The sequence below is a fragment of the Loa loa genome, assembly GCF_000183805.2.
Source record: "Loa loa unplaced genomic scaffold supercont3.175, whole genome shotgun sequence".
Taxonomy (NCBI): Eukaryota; Metazoa; Nematoda; class Chromadorea; order Rhabditida; family Onchocercidae; genus Loa; species Loa loa.
The window spans coordinates 4,792-21,660 of record NW_018108355.1 but is presented as its reverse complement, the minus strand read 5'-3'; the positions used below and the strand labels follow the sequence as shown (position 1 = coordinate 21,660).

The following is a 16,869-nucleotide window of genomic DNA, read 5'->3' as shown; positions in this document are numbered from 1 at the left end:
GTAGACACGTGTTTATTGTATATATGTGTGTGTGTGTGTGTGTATTGCGTGTGTGTGTGTGTGTGTGTGTGTGTGTGTTTCTGTGTGTGCACGTGTCCCAGCTAAAGCTTGAAAGAGCTGTGCCTCATTCGCCCTAATCTCAATAGGCCTTCTATGCCATTTCTGGACTTCCAAAAGAAAAAGATAATTCCAGGCCGAAGACTCACTGAAACAACGAAAATTATTCAATTTAAGTAACAAGAAAGCGAAATGGCTGAATGAACACACATTCCGCCGACCTAGTGACACATCACCTTCGTCGAAAATAACTTAAGTGACATATCACCTCTGTCGAAAATAACTTTGTGAGGCGTGATAAATTGAAAAATTTTTTCCTTTCTTTTTTTTGTTAAATTCACATAATATATTCACAGAAATTCACATAGTAAAAGGGGATAACTGTAGTAGTAGAAGACAAGAACTGTAAAATGAGCTTAACGGTAAGGAGAGAACAAAAATGAAATTGTCCGCGAATATGAATATATTCCGAAATGTTGTAATATCACGCAATATAAGGCACCAAGCTATTGTGCGCATATTAGTTTAGCGTTACCCTTCAGGTGCTCATTATTAATTTTCAAATGAATGAAGCAGAAAAACTTAATAAATTAGTGTTCGAGCAGATTAATTTACTGATGACTGGCACTCCTATCCTCTATCAGGGAGGTCATGTGTGTGAAGCTACGCACGTAAGGGTAGAACGTACTCATCTGGATCACCGGACAATCCCGATACTATTGATAATGTTCAAATCAAACTGGTCTGTATATTGCAGTACGACAATTCTTCAGAGGAATAGACAAATAGGAAATCAAATCAAACATAACAAAAAGGCAAATAATCTGGTCAAATCGTCCATAAAGCCGATACATTTCCAACAGGATTCGAAAAAAAAAACAATCTTACTATTCCATTTCTTGTTTCCCTGAAGCCAGAAAATGAGTTAAGCAAGGAGAGAGCGTAAACAACAATTATAAAGCCAGCCACAACACACTATGATAAAAGTTCCAAAAACTGAAGTAGCTAAAATTTCTGTTTAAAATGACATGAAAAGAAGCACTTCACTGCAAGACGAAAAACATGCGCCTATTATCAAAAAGACACTGTAATAGCAAAAAATTTAATATATTACATGCAGTCATTCATTTTAAAATTTGTTTCGGTATTGAATTATCCGGCAAATACAGAAAGACATCGTTCAACACAAACACGTAGAGATCGCCTGTTCCGAATCATCATTGTCACCTTGTTCTGGATCAGAAACAACACACAAAACAACATTAAAGGAAATCAGATCATGTAAATGGCGATCAAAATACATACTTCCCTTCTACTTATTGCATTGAAACGAATAGTCTTCGTGTTAGAAAGCAGTGTAATAAGAGATGTAATATTTCGGCTACATTGCTAGTAAACGGAAATTTGAACTTTCTACCAAGATATCATTTCATTAACATTTGCACTCTGCTGACCACTTTTGAACCAACTTGATAAAACACATATCCCATCACGCCAATAATCATCGCTTTCAGAGTCAAACGTATGAATTTTTCAGTGTGTGTTGGTTGAGGTATGCTGAAAAATGAATTCACATTTATGGTCAGCTTTTCTCTCATTAAACACGATCTCTTTCTTTAAATCGCGGTTTCTCTGCTGAATGCCTTTCCAAAGCCTTGCCGATCATTGAGAACAAAATTTTTTTCAGCGCCAGAAATCATCATACCAGAAAGAGAAAGTTGGTCTGCTACCTCCTCAAACTACATCATTTTTCGTTCGACGATAACTAGCTGCACAAATGCGGAAAAGGAAAAAAATCTTTTCTTTTTTCACGGATACAACTTCTCCATATTGTCTACGATGGGCGAAATGATAAAACTAACATTAGCAGATCGCCCACGTCAATTCTTTTATTCCAGTTAGAAATGATGCCAGGAACATGTCCCATACCAACAACAGCTACAACAGATATTGGCTGCCAGGCAGCTGAAAAAAGATATTACAGATAAAAAATAAATCAAAATTTCGTACAGCGCAAATTCACAGTTATTTTTGATTGAATACTTGAGCATTCTTTATAAAAAAACAAACAATTTTTGTTCATTGAACACACGCTTTATTACATATACATCAACTAGCACGATTTTTTAATGAAATTAACAGAACAAGCAGTGGTGAAATATATTTGTGCACAACGTACACAACATGCGAAATTTCGATGTTCGGTAAAAATTATCTACAGAAATCACAAAGGATACTTACCATCCGTTTTACTCCATGCTACTCTCTTATCAAATGTAGACTTTTTGAGTAGGGTATGCAACGCATTGGTCATATACAAATCACGTTCTTCCACAAAGATTTTCGAAAGCAGTGGAAATTCACCAGCCATCTGCTTAAGCAGTTCTTCTAGCATATCTGATTTCTTGCATCTTTCTACTTCTTCTTGACTAGAAAAAACAAACAAAAATGAATCCTAAGTGAAGGTATTAACAATGTTAAAAAAGAAGGAAAGATAAAAAGTTCGTGATAAACTTACGTGATAGTGGTTTTATGTGAAAGAACAATATGATAGAAAAGTCGAAGCTTTTGAAAAAAGCTTAAAGAGCTCAATGCTCTTTGTACAGTCACATGTATTGGACGATCACCCAAAATTAGTTTGCACATCCTTATGTTCATAGCACCTCTGAAAATCTAGAAGAACTGGGAACATACATCAATAAATAACCAAGCTACTAATTAGAATGATTCAAGAAAAAATATGACACATCGAAATGATACTACTGGCAACACACTGCATGAATATTCAAGATTATGAATACAAGGAGAACATCGGAACAAATTTATTTAGGTTAACTTCAAATAAAACAGTACTTGTGAGCTGCGCGAAACTCTCCGCCAGGCGCCATACCGAGCGTCTTTGTCATATGCGCAGACATCGACAACAACAATACGTGAAGTATTCCTTGAATTGCGCCACTCTAAACAAATAATGTTGTCAGTTCAACATCAACATCGAAAGAAACAACTCCCAACATCTGTTCGAATATACAAAGAAACATACTTGCTTGATAGTATTGATAATTTTGTCGAAATTCAAATTTTTTGCTTCCTCAAGTAGAGTATCTTCATCCATTGATAGTATTGATATTCGCGATGGACAAAGTTCAACCATAACCATATCTGGTTGAGTATTTGCAATCGTTTTCAAAACGTCTTGCTGACTATCGGGTGAAAAATGCGCCGTACCAATCAGATATACCTAAATTGAAGGACCACACTGTTATATCTATATGCGTTGGGTCAGTTCATGGATTCGTTGTTATGCAGTACACATTGTTCAGCCTGGTGCATTAAGTTGAATACTTGAGAGAGAAAGGAATCTTGGAGCTCATTTAGAGATGGCAAGTATTGAAGTAAATTTGCAAACGAACACGCAAATATTTCTATACAAAAAATTATTAAGCACTACATATGTAAGGATTTCCGAGTTCTTACTTTTGCATCAGCCAGTGATTTACGAAATTCATTTTCATCATCTCCAACTGGTATAGCTGTGGGCGGAAAAGGATAGTTCAGAACTGTCACTGAAGAAAAGTACAATGCATTGCCGGATTGTTAGCATCTGGACGAAGCGCCTCACTAGTGCAAGGGAAAAGTCCACCACTTTCCATCAGAATATTAAAAAAAAAATCTTAGTAATCCACAATTATTTTCAGATAAATAAAAACGATTACCAATATTCTAGAATGTACAAAAAAAGGTGCTAAAATATGAAACTTGGCTCAGCCCTTCAAACTATATATATATATTATACATGTACACATACATATATATATACTATCAAGAAGTAACTGGAGCTACCGATGACGTGTTGTACGAGAAAATTATTACTGATCCAAAGAAAATACCTGTTTCCTTCGGGAGCTCTGGATTAGGATGACGATTTCGATCGAACATAAAACCTCCGAAACATCGCCTCTGAACAAAAGACAGATTTTCACAAAGAAATTGATTCCAGAAAGCACTCTTGAGAGAATAAATTAACTCGAAATCGAGATGGTTAAAATCGAAATGACAAATGGTTAAATGCATTACAGGGCACTGCATATCATTGAAACATTCCTCACCTGTTCCACATGAACATGCTGATCCTTTTTGCACCACCAGTTTCCGTTATTTTCATTTTGTTACCCAAACACACATTATCTCCAAAATCTGATACACAGTTATTAACATTGGATGCGGAATCTGTTAAAGATACCACAGACTGCTGTGCTGCGATAATGCTGCCTTGAATTGAGAACAAATTAGGATAGACGACAACTCTTCCACAACTTACAAATATTGTCAATATTGTCCATTTTGCGCGCCACTTTTCCCACTGCTAATATAACTTTACATCAGCATATGAACTTCCCCTAAAAGAACTCAAACCACCCATCAAACTCTAACCTACCTTCTAGGTAGGTTGTCCTCCTCCTTACTTCCCCACTCTTTTTTACCAACACAGAGCAATACGGAAACATCAAGAGATATCTTCTACTAAGCTTCAATAATATCGGATATCTGCTGTCGCTACAGCTCGAATAGATGTCTGTGAAATAACAACGTTGAAATACTGTTCTAAATACACTAACACTGTATACTGTTCTAAATACAGTAACGCTGTCTCAATTACAAAAGTAATGGATGACTACAAACTGATTCATCCATAGCAGCGTCAATGTGACCACTGCCGTTTCCATATGCCTGAAGTTTATGATTTCAAGTAAACTTCACACAATACCTGCCAAATCGTCATGTGATGAAACAGCTTTCGTGCCGGACATATCGGGATCCGTAAGTTCTGAGCTACTCATTTCCTTCACAGTAAAAGTTGTTTCTTCATCTGACAACATAACATGATCAAGGTTTAGCTCTGGTACCAGACCGTGCTCTCCTTCATTTTGCATCGGTGTAATGTTATCAGCCTCGGTACCGTTCGCAGACATCTTCACTCTAGTAATTATGCATAATTTAGTGAGGCCATGCACAAACCAAGCAGCATCCTAATCCGCGAACGATGAAAGTATAATCCGAAAAACATATATATCCTTCCCTACTTCCATTAAAGAACCATTATGCAGATAAGAACATTGCTAAAATCTCACATTTTCACTTTATTCATCAGTAAACCCTTACAAAATCCTACAACATGAAGTGCCTTTCTTCCTTTTAACTCTCCAATAATTGAGCAAGTTAGAAATCCCTCGTATACTTTAGGAAAGAAAATGTACGCTAAATAAATATGAAAAAATAGCTTTTGACCCGGATTACAAACACAAATTCAAGCTGTTTGTTACCAGTTTAATATATACTAATACATCATAACAAAAATAAAAGTAACCAAGGATAAATCGCCATTGTCATTATCCACAATGCCAGTGAATAACAATAGAGGGTTTGAAATTGAATTAAAGTTATGAAAAAGTACAAGAAATTATAAACCGAGAATGTATAAACCGTTTACGACATTTCATCAGAACAAGAGAAGCCTTGCAAAGGTAATAAATGGAACAAACTAACCAGACTAGCTCAACTAAAATTAAAGAGGTGGGCACTTGGCATACCCAAGAAGGAATGAAACACTGGGATCAGCGTATAGAAAGCAAGTATTTGCACAACTCATATGCAGACCAGCTGAGCGCTGTAGACGGAACTTGGAATATTATTCGAGCCTGAAGTCCACGGAAAAATCCACCTGTACCTCGAAGATAATAGATCGTCCGAATTCCGTCAACCAACCCTCTGCAAAGTAGTTTAAATGATCAAAAATACAAATGGCAGCAAACATGGATAAAAGTTTCAACTGTCCAAAGAAGCAAGCAATATGGTGAAGTGCTGTGAAAGAAAGAAAAAATTCATTTTCAACTTTTAATATATTATAGTGAGAATTTTTAAGAAATACTTGTAGTATGTTGCATGCCCGTTCTGCGTAAGTAACCGATACTTGGTATTAAATTGTGGAGTTTGTTGTGTATTCAAAACAGTCTTCACGCAATCAAAAGGAGTTGTGATAGCTGCAGCTATTCCACCAGCGATTCCTGCAAGTCGTTTTGGAATTTAGAGTTCTAAAGAAAGAGGGAGATGAAGGAATCCAGCAAATTATCCTCAAGAAGGACATACACTTACCGTAAAGCGTTATTCAAAAGCCGCTAAACAACATATGACAACATTGTGCACACCATTAAATCGCAGTTGTACATGATGTTATAAGAGGAAAAGATCATTATGCGAAAACCTCTTTCATTTTCATAAAGATGGAAATGTTTGCTGAAGACCACAGAGATATCAAAAAAACAAACTCAGATGTTATTAAAATCATAGAACATAAAAACGTACCTCCGGAAACAAAGTGGGAAGAAGGATTATAATTATGATGTGGATTTAGTAAACTCTGCATATATTCGTATATCATAAAGTGTGTACACTGATAGGGCACATTCAGTGTTAGCTGCGTAATATAGGAACGGTAAAAAGCCCTGAGACCTTCTCGAATATAAATACATCGTATACATTCCAGGCTATTACCATAAGGACTAAAAATCATTTGCATGCGTTGTTTCACAACCTGAAAACAATAACTATTAACAGAAACACCATCCAATGATGATATAACCACAAACCGGATATTATGGTCCTAGACGAGGATAAACCTGCCAGCCCTTAAACCATTCCGTATAATCGATCCACTGGTTAAATAGTTTCCTTATTCTAGAAGTTGACAAGAACGGAATACCTCAGCGGGATTCATAACAGCATCATGGACAACAGTAGCAAGCGCTCCGGATATCGCATATGAAATAGAACCAGGTACCCGTGGATTATTTAACAAATAAGCTTTGGAACTGCAAAGTTTCATGTATTATTATTGATATTTATACTTGGATTTTCAAAATCTCAATAAAAACCTTGAAATATTTTGTTATAATTTCGGACTGAAGGAAGGAGATATATTGTCACAGGAAATTTTAACAAAAAAATTCCCTAACAATCTAAAACAGAATAGGTAACAAAGAAACAAAAAGTACAAGTTACACACCACTTATCCGAGAGTGAGTGAAGGATACAGGATAGAACAAGTTTCAGAGTTATACATCGCTTATTCCCAGAGAAGGTAGAGGACATAAAGTAAAGGACAAAGCAGAGGACGTATAGACCAGGTCTCAGTTAGTAGTGAAGGGATCAACTTAATGACTCAGTTCGGGAACTATTACTAATAACACGAACTTTTCATAAACCGTATAATACAGAGCATGAGCCGGGATTGTACCAAATACAACAGCATTGACTCCTTTCAGTGATCGCAGCAAACCTTCGCGTTTCACCATTGAGAAAAGGCTATGCATTGCTGTTGGGCATCTTGTTTCTGGACATGGACACAAACTTTGCAACCGAGTTTTTACCGAGTCGAACGGAAACATAAGACAATGTTCGGCAAGACCGGCAACCGATCCAGCCAAAAGATGCACTGGCCATCTGCATGGTGCCAATGGACTGCATAGACTATCCGCCATCCCTCTCTAATCCCTCATCTGGAAATAAACAAAGGAAAGACTAAAGAGAGAAATATATCAAGTCACTGCATCAAAGTGATGCATCTTCAGAAAAATACAAAGCTGACTACTTGCAAAACTTGCCTCAGTAAAATCCAGAATTACTAAAGTTTTTTAAACATTCACAATAGTACGCCCGATTTATCGGCTGTTAATATACCAGTATCTAAAAAATATATTACTGTAGGTTTCCGAATCAAAACTGGTTCTGCATTTTCCATCGATATATTCATCTTCTGCATCTCGCGGTTGCTGGAACTCGACGAGACATGATTCGTGTAAAAATCTATTATTCCTATTCTTTGACTCACTTGAAAAAAAAAAAAGAACACTCCCAAAGACCTATCTTCTTCTTCTGGAAAGTGATATAATTAATCCAATTTATTAGTAAAGTGACAATCATGAATAATTTGCAATAAGGATACGAAAAAATGCTTAATTCTGTAAAAGCCTCTTTCTCAAATTCTTTCTGAAAGATGTCCCTCCACAATGCTCATCCATTTTTGTCTTTCTTTCTTCCTATATCCTACTTTTTCACTTTGAACTGGAAAAGTTACCACTCTTGATGATAGTTACATCCTATCCTATCCCATACCTTTCCTTGAAATCTATAATCCTATATTTCACCATTCTGAAAATACATGATCAGGAAAATTAACACCGGAAACACGAACTAACTACCTTTCGACAACCTGCTATACATCATAAAAGTGCCACAAATATCAAATAATATTATATGGAGAAATGAGTTAACTCGCAATTCGAGCCTAAACCTGCTATGACATACAATTTTGGGTGTATAGAGAATACTATACTTGGCTGTATTCTCCATTGTATCTGTTAGATCTTATTACTTTGTACTGTCTCGTTTACTTTTTATTTTTATTTTTTCTTATAACGCTTACTTTTTACTCATTATGACTAACTAAACACTACAACTACAATACAATAACCATCCCATAATTTTGTATTCTTGAGCTACATGCTCTTTCGCAAATTTCAACAAGTCATGACATCTCGTAGATTTCAATACTATTTCATAACTTAAATGTCTGATTTAAATATTTTCAAAATTTATCGATCTTTATCATCCTTAAACAACATTTATTTCGAAATGACCATCTCTCATTGATTTGAGAGTTTTTTTCTGGGGGATTCCGCACCATTCATTTATAGGGGGACCAATATATAATTGAGATTTCAGTGTTTTTAATCATTGATTCCAGTATTTAGTTATATTTAAATTTGAATTTTTGATAATGGATGCGATTAGAGCGATGGTAAAACATTATGTTACTAATATCGCCGTTATCCTTTTATTCCATATTTGTTCATTTTTTTACTATCTCTTTTCTAATTAGGATAATAACAAAGCTATTTGTTTTATAAACCGAACTGTATCCCATTTTCTTAATTAGGAAAGTTAAGATCTGTTAAATTTTTTTCCTTAGACAAATGGATTTTTTCGGAATAATGATCTGATATAGTTGTTTCCAGTGTAATAGAAAAATTGTTCGGAACATACGATACAAATGTTTGGTTAGAGGAAAAATAAGATTTGTCTTACTACATGAGTAACTATGAATAAAAATTCCATCATAAAAGTAATCGTTGTCTTTAATTTTCCAATTACTGGATTAATGAGATATAACGGTATTCAGAATTTTATGCAGCATTTTCAAATACGGAATAAGAATTATTAATTCATGCAAAGTTTTAATAAATATAAATCTTCAATTATTACAAGAATTTTGCAGATGGAATATTTTAAACCAATAATATTAGCAGTGCTTGTATATATAACCAACACAGTAGCACAGATACCGGAAATAGTGGAATTAGTAGTTGGTCAACCATTTCATTATGCATTTCAAATTGATTCGAATGTATTGGAAGTCCAGGATGCATCCGGCGAAGAACTACCAACGTGGCTAATTTGGAAAAGAAGTGAACGGTAACTTTTTTTTTTCTTAAACACAAAGGTTTTACGTCGGATTTAACAAATAACGAAAGAAGAATATGGATAACATTTTGTTCTTGCAGGATTTTGGAAGGTGTGCCACAACCTACTGATACTGGAAAAACATTTTTACGGATAGCGAACGGTCAAACTGATGATGTAATGGAAATTTCCGTCAAGGAAGAAATTATAAATCCATGCGGTGCTGAAAGAAATACATTGTGGATGGAAATTGCATTTGATACTTCACTTAGCAATCTGAGTATAGCTGACCAATTGCATCTTGTTAACATTGTTTCGAAATTTTTTAGTGTTAACAGGTAATTAAAGACTTGCTTGATGTAAGAAGTACAATAAGTAAAATTAAGCGCATGTAAGAAAACTGGTTTTCTAACTTTTAACAAAAATTCACAATTTTTGAAAATTTCTTGTGCAATTTCGAGGGTTTAAAAAGACAGTTAACACGGAATATCCTCCAAAAATGGCATGACCCTATAGCTATCAGACCGCCTGTCATTAATCATCCAGTTTCTGTTACATTACGAAATTTGGTGCCTATAAATTTTAGATTATCGGCATGATTTAGTATCATTTATCATGGATATGGAAAGTATGTTACTTCAAATTGTTATTAACTACGCTGATAATTTTTCAGTTCTTCGCTTCGTCTTTATTCAAACAAGTACAAGGAAGAATTAAGACGTTCTGAAGTTGTCGAATCCGGTATGCAACATAAGCCGAACAATGATTCAATGACAATCATGTGGAAAGTTTCATGCGAAGAGATTGATGAGGATGCTATTGACGTGCTAGAAAAGATGCTCACATTCGATGAAAGTGATGCTTTGGCGATATCACAGCAAAAACTGTTTGGTTGGGAGGTTTGTGCGTGGATTAATTTGATTTGTTCGAACTTTTAGGAAGTAGTGCAGCATTTTTTAACAGTGATGCGTTTAACTGTCGAAGTGTCTTTCTGAATCTAAGAATTCTGCCAGAAATTCTGCAGTGCATCTTTCAGGGCTTTGGGATTTTTTAATTCTACCTGAAAGGATAGATAGTTCTGTGTTAGGTGGATCCATTAGAATATGTAACTTCTATGAATTAAGTTAACATCATTGATTTGTTAACTGAAATAATCCACTGATCGTGATAAGATTATCATTCTCTGATCAGCTTATTAGTTAGTTTTAATAAATTATGTCAATCGGAAGTTTTATAGCTAAGAAAAGGGACGTTATTACCACGGAAACAACGTAATCTTATTGCTGGGACTGGTATCATGTCTCAGTTTTCGGGCTTTGCTACAAATGAACCATATGTTAACTTTGAAGTGACAACTTCTAAAACCACAACACGTTCCTCGCGCTCTACAAAAAAAGATGACAGACCTCCGGTGCGATTGCATTCGCTTCAGGCTTTTACTTGCAGAAGGTCCTTTTCGATGCCTTTTTATGACTTTTTTTATTACGATTAAGTTGGTAGAATCCCACTGAAGTAGTAATCAGCTGGATTTATCATCAGTTAGTATTCTGCCAGTTTTTTACCACAATATACATTATATATATATGTAATTTAGAGGTATGATGTGCGAGTATACCATTCCAAGGGAAACATTCATTGATGCGGAAGATGGAGATACGCGTACACTTACTTTGTCTGTTTACCCAATTGTTGCCGATAACAATTGGCTTACATTAGATAGGAAAAATAAGCAGATTTTACATGGTATCGCACTGAATACAGGAGATTTTGAATTTCGGTTAGAAGCGCGGGACTCTGCAAATCAGGCAAGTTAAACGTTTGTTCTTTAATTATATTGAGGTAGCGAATAGGTATTTGGCCATCAAGCAAAGGTGGCGTAATGGTAGGAAAGACATGGGATAGATGCTTTTGGTATATTTTAACCTTTCGATAACATGAAAAAAGTATGTTAGAATCATGTTATCTTGGTGATAAAAGTGTAAGGAATTTCTGGTATGAATTTTTGCGGTAGTACTCACACGCCATTATTTCTCGGTTTTTACAGATGACATCTGCACCTTTTCGAGTAACAGTTGTTCCCGAACCACCAACTAATCACTTATTCATTCTTGATGTTGACCACAGTTACGAACGATTAGCGAAAGACCCGGATATTTTATGCGCATTTGCGGAAAAGTTGGCTAATTCGTTAGGGGATCGGTTTCCAAAAAATTTGGTTATTAAGTTAGTTTTTGGGGCACGTTTTGAACAGTCAGTATTGTATACGTTTTGTATTGTTTATGCGGTAATGACATTATAAATGAGGAAATATACTTGTTCACTTTGAAGCACTTGTTTTTAAAATGTCATGCTTTTAATGTTTTGCAGGAAAATTGAAGCTGTTGATAGTATAAGACGTCAGTCCCGTGTCATCTTTTCAAATGCTTCTTTGTCATATAAATATTGCCAGAAAAAAGCAATTGATGCAATTAAACATATTATGCTAACTAGAAGACGGGATCGTATCCGAGCCGAATTTGTTCGAGCAATGGATAGTAGATTTCATGTACGAAATGTAAAATTAGAGTTCCGAGGTAATTTAACATTTCTTTCCCTTATCTTTCACCAGTGGAAGGACGCTACACCATTTGCGCCGACAACTTGGTGGTTCATTCCTTTACATTTTTATTATATCACTGGATATTGTTTCTTTCGAAGTTTATGTTCGAATTTTAGCTGTTTTTGTTGATTCAGGATCTTGTGTCGACGAATCGCCAACATCTCGTTTTCCAGCGAATGTTTCCTTATCCACAACCACTGTTTCTCCTGATCATGATACTTCATCTATTAAACTGTGGTTACCAGTTGCCCTCATTGCATTCTTCAAATTTTTCTTAGCTACACTGGCATTAGTTTGCTGCGTGATAAAACGAAAGAAAGCAAAAGCAGGTTTGGATTAGCGATAATGCTATCAACATTTTCAAATTTTTATTTCTGGGACATCTTTTCAGGAAACTGCAGCATCAGAATAGCATAATTTCCATCGATAAAGATCTTTTTTTATTTCAGTCCAGTCAGAATACATTTCGAAAGGTTTGCCAGTAGTATTTCCGGAAGAAATCCCACAAGAAGATGAAACAGCAACGGTATCGACACCAATGTTGGTCAAGGAAGAACGACCACCGTTAATCATTTCTCAGCATGAGAATCCTCTTTACAAACCGCCTCCTCCGCTTTCTACTGCATCAAGCCCGCGTCCTCGAAATGCGTTCACGAATCAGAGGCAACCTCCACCTTATGTTCCGCCATAATGTTTGTGTTTATCATATTGAATCAGTTTATTGACTGGTTTTAATCGATATCTTACTTGTTTTGCCAATAAGTGTTTTACTGACCAAAAGGCTTGTACTTGGATGGTCATTCCTTTCAGTCGTTTACAGAGAACTTTTTAGGCCGTTTATTATATCTTCGAATTATCATTATGTGGAAGTTCAAGTTCGAAGAGTGAGTGTCATTGCTCTATTCTTTCTTTGTTTTTATGTTATTCCTAACGTTACTTACAGGTTAAAATCAAATCCTTTCAACAGCCTCTTAAGAGATACAAATTCTTGCAACAGATCCATATTTTGCCCCGGTTATTCGCCATAACTTCTGCAGTTCAATTCAAGTTACTGCTAGTACAACTATATTCTTTTGCTACGTAGTCCGATTTTTTTGCGAAATAACCTGAATTATATCGTTGTAGTGGAATCAGTAATATTGAGAAGAGCTTATTAATTTCTCTATTTCATTGTAAACTTTCATTTTTCACCTACTGCAGTGACGAATCCACTCATTGTGACAGTTGTATTTTTGTTGGTGATGTTAATCACAGACAGATTAGGGGTGTTAGAATTGGAACTGTTTGTCTTCTTCAAGCATTTCGTTTGTTGGCTACTTCTAAGGTCTTGAAAAGCTTGTGAGACTACTCACAATTCCAAGCAATTAATGAAGGAACCAACACTTGAAGTTAACGCTAATTTAAATTAGGTATCAGCTTCATCAGATTGTTCTTGTAGTGTTCGTTATAATCATTTATGTAATATTTCCGAATGATTGCTTTATTTTGATTATTCTTACTTAATTTTTTCCTCCTTTTTTTTGACAGTTTAACTGATTGAAATTTGTTCTCTGAATTTCTTCCGCAAATCATTTGTTGTACATTTCTGTTCATTTCGTTAAGTTTTACCTTATGAGTTTGATATACATATATATATATATATATATTTCTTTTCTTCCAGGAGAACAAAACTATGGTTTATCTCATTCTTAAGTTTCAGATTCATGCCGAGCATCAATGTTTGATGTATAATGTTGGCAGGGATCGTTTTATTTTCGTTTTGTTAAAGTTGGGAAAGCATATACATTCCGTTACATTGCTTTAATATGTACAACTGTTTCCTGTTAAATTTGGAAGCATTCGGAATTGTCGCAATGCTTGCTTTTTTCTGAAAAAAAACATTTTAGATTTTCAAAGTTTTTTCTTCGACCATTTTCTGCCGTTTACTTTTTCATTTCACTTTTATTTGGCAAGGTCGTATCATCAATACCTTCGGTAAGCTTTATTATAAAAGTGAGAAATTTCCACTTTTTTCCTTCATGTATTTGATAGAGAAGTACTTGGTTGTAGCCTCATTATTCCATTTCTTGTTGCCTTTCTAGATCAGGTTAGATTTGGATTTCCATATAAAAAAAAGGCTTCAATGAAGAGATGAATGGTTTTTTTGCGAATAGGTAAAACATATTTTGCCATCACTTTAACACATTCAGATTTGATATATTTACTTTTCTTTTTCTTTTTTTTTTTTACTGTTAGTCTATGAAATTTCCACTTTTCGTAACGAATCATTGCATGCAAGAATCGATCATCTTTTCATGATAATTTTTGTTCCTTTATGGACATATTCTATCAAAGAAGGTTTTGTGTTCCACAAATGTCGTACGGTCATATGTTTCGTTCGTGTTCAGAATAAGTTGTTGCAGTGCCATTCAGTTTGTTTAGGAGACGTTTATTAAAAATCTAAATATATTTCATAAATCTGACAAATCAATATGATAACGGTATTTATGAAAAACAGGATAGACAGAGGAAGGGATTCGAAGTACAAAAAATGAGGAATACAATTTAGCTTAATGTAAAGTAGGTAGGCATGTGGTATCGCTAAAATTAATGAATAGGATATTGATATGCACAATTAATAGACGGAATTACAAATAGAAATAGAAAGGTTGTGATGTTACTCTCGTAAAACATTGGTCAAAAGAGGGATAATACAGATGAGCAGATAGGTTGCAAATGTTGCAGGCGCGCTATTTTGTACCTTCTGCAGTAGTGGTAAGATTTTGTTGAGACCTTCGGTAACAAAAATCTTCTTGACAAGATTCTCCCAATTATTCTCTTTCAGGTTAAAATCCATTTTAGAGTTAAACACCTGTAATTTACGACTTAAAAAAAAAAAAGGACGACGATAATAATGACTTTACAGGTGCTTTAACAGTTGTTTCTTTCTTTTTTTTTATTTCCATCAATAGTTTAATTGTCTGTGGTGCAGAATGACTTAGACGATTGGTATCATAAGTCATTTTTCATGAATTATGATAATGAGCAGAATTGTTTTCATTTTTATTTTATTTTTTTTTTTTCAATTTCAATAACAAAAACGTTTGAGAAGTTATTAACTAGAGTGATATAGCATCTAATCCAAACTTCATCGGACTTATTCAAAACAGGGTTTTTTTTTTTCCGCCAAGCTTTTGCCACTGGGTAACTGAAGTAAGCAGTGAGCCAGGATTTTTGAATATTATAAATTTCTTGAAAAAAAAAAGGAAAAAATAATCCTGTAACATTTAAGCGGTATTATGATCATGTAAATTACTGAGCTCTTAAAACAAAAGTTTTATTTCTGAAATGGAAATCTAGAAATGAATTAGGTTATTTTGAAGGAAAAAGTGGAACTACTTCCGCAACAAGTTAGCGGGAAATCCCTTCCTTTTGGCACATATAACTAGCTATATGTTGAACAGTACTGAAATCCTTTGCGAGTTACAGTTTCAAAAAAAAATCCTGAAAATTTTAAATAGTGCAGAAAACCTTAAGTTTATTTTGAAAATTCAAATCCTTTGATTTAAATTGGATATTTTCCTGCAAATTTATATTTGAGAAATGATTTTTTTTTCTTTAGATTTCAGCTAAACGAAATTGCTTCCTGAATATTTATTAGTATCCAAAAAAAAAAAAAAACTATCGATACAAATTGTAGCTAATAAATTCGTTACGGGAAACTTACATTTTTTTGGAAATCATCAATTTGAGAAATTAGATCGCCAACTTTATCCAATGTCCCCTTCTGTGCTTCGTCAGCTAGCGGTTTTAAAAGTGACATTTTATCTTGAATTGTTGCCAATAAATTTTTCACTCGACCCATACTTGTTTCTAATTGCTGAAAGTTTTTGATTACTATTTTAACACGTTTGACTACATCCATGGCAGCAATAATCCTGAACAAAATGTTGTAAAATGAAATGAAATACATAAATCTTCTCACATTTACTTTAAATCCATCTACACTTGATGTTTTTTAATTTTTTATTTCAAATTTTTCATTCCTTTCCAAAAATCACCTTGCATTTTATAATAACACATCATCGATGAATGGATTATTTTAAAAGCTGAACTTCTTTTTACTTGAATAATGAGACGAAAGGCGAAACAAACAAGATAGGAGAAAAAAAAAAAGGAAAACAAGTTAAATAAAAAGAAAAAACAAAAAACTAACTTTTTCATCGTTTGCAAAAAGTGATTTGAAATCGGTAAAATGCTTTGAAAAAAAATCACCAGCTTCTGATAGTAAGTCACAGTATGCGCCTACAGTAAGTAACATCAACAATATACCGTAATTCAACATAATGTCTTCCTTTAAAAAAAAAAAAAATCATTATTCAATGAATATATTTTATTTACATTATCATAATAATGCGATATCTTTGTACCTGAAAATTTTGCTAAAATATATGAATAGAATAGTATATGAATAAAATTCAGGCTTACTTCTTTGTGGTTAAAAAAAAAAAAAAAAGAAATAGATGAATTAATTAATTATCCTGAAATGTGAATAAATTTGAAAAAAAAAAAGCAAAAACTTTTCGAGAATCACAGAACTAAGGGATTATTTTTTGTTTTATCGCAAAAAAGAACTACTATAAGGGAGTTAAAATTTGGAAAATAGTTAAAAAAGTTCTAACAAAATATAACCCCTTCTTTTTTTTTTTTACATT

General features: G+C 34.2%; 4 protein-coding genes across 4 annotated transcripts; 1 reads left to right on the top strand and 3 right to left on the bottom strand.

The window, feature by feature from the left end:
- Positions 1-632: 632 nt before the first annotated feature.
- On the bottom strand, positions 633-5,136 carry LOAG_18022 (hypothetical protein). The gene is made up of 10 exons (XM_020450692.1): positions 4,826-5,136; positions 4,167-4,329; positions 3,948-4,017; positions 3,535-3,623; positions 3,101-3,298; positions 2,911-3,017; positions 2,576-2,722; positions 2,299-2,486; positions 1,920-2,022; positions 633-1,614 (listed from the first exon to the last, which is right to left on the bottom strand). Exons 3-10 carry the CDS (start codon positions 3,994-3,996, stop codon positions 1,482-1,484), a joined length of 1,014 nt encoding a protein of 337 aa, XP_020305600.1. The 5' UTR covers positions 3,997-4,017; positions 4,167-4,329; positions 4,826-5,136; the 3' UTR covers positions 633-1,481.
- A 234-nt stretch (positions 5,137-5,370) lies between these two features.
- On the bottom strand, positions 5,371-7,806 carry LOAG_18021 (hypothetical protein). Its single transcript, XM_020450691.1, has 6 exons — positions 7,719-7,806; positions 7,309-7,613; positions 6,818-6,926; positions 6,421-6,649; positions 5,987-6,122; positions 5,371-5,826 (listed from the first exon to the last, which is right to left on the bottom strand). Exons 2-6 carry the CDS (start codon positions 7,593-7,595, stop codon positions 5,673-5,675), a joined length of 915 nt encoding a protein of 304 aa, XP_020305599.1. The 5' UTR covers positions 7,596-7,613; positions 7,719-7,806; the 3' UTR covers positions 5,371-5,672.
- A 1,579-nt stretch (positions 7,807-9,385) lies between these two features.
- Positions 9,386-13,302, top strand: LOAG_18020 (CBR-DGN-1 protein). Its single transcript, XM_020450690.1, has 10 exons — positions 9,386-9,588; positions 9,678-9,914; positions 10,250-10,475; positions 10,814-11,025; positions 11,171-11,381; positions 11,621-11,799; positions 11,944-12,149; positions 12,310-12,504; positions 12,625-12,867; positions 13,119-13,302. Exons 1-9 carry the CDS (start codon positions 9,392-9,394, stop codon positions 12,864-12,866), a joined length of 1,905 nt encoding a protein of 634 aa, XP_020305598.1. The 5' UTR covers positions 9,386-9,391; the 3' UTR covers position 12,867; positions 13,119-13,302.
- A 1,529-nt stretch (positions 13,303-14,831) lies between these two features.
- Positions 14,832-16,499, bottom strand: LOAG_18019 (hypothetical protein; the record flags this gene model as incomplete). Its single annotated transcript, XM_020450689.1, has 3 exons — positions 14,832-15,026; positions 15,882-16,034; positions 16,371-16,499. The coding sequence occupies 3 exons, from the start codon at positions 16,497-16,499 to the stop codon at positions 14,832-14,834; spliced, it is 477 nt and encodes a 158-aa protein (XP_020305597.1).
- Between the last annotated feature and the right edge of the window lie 370 nt (positions 16,500-16,869).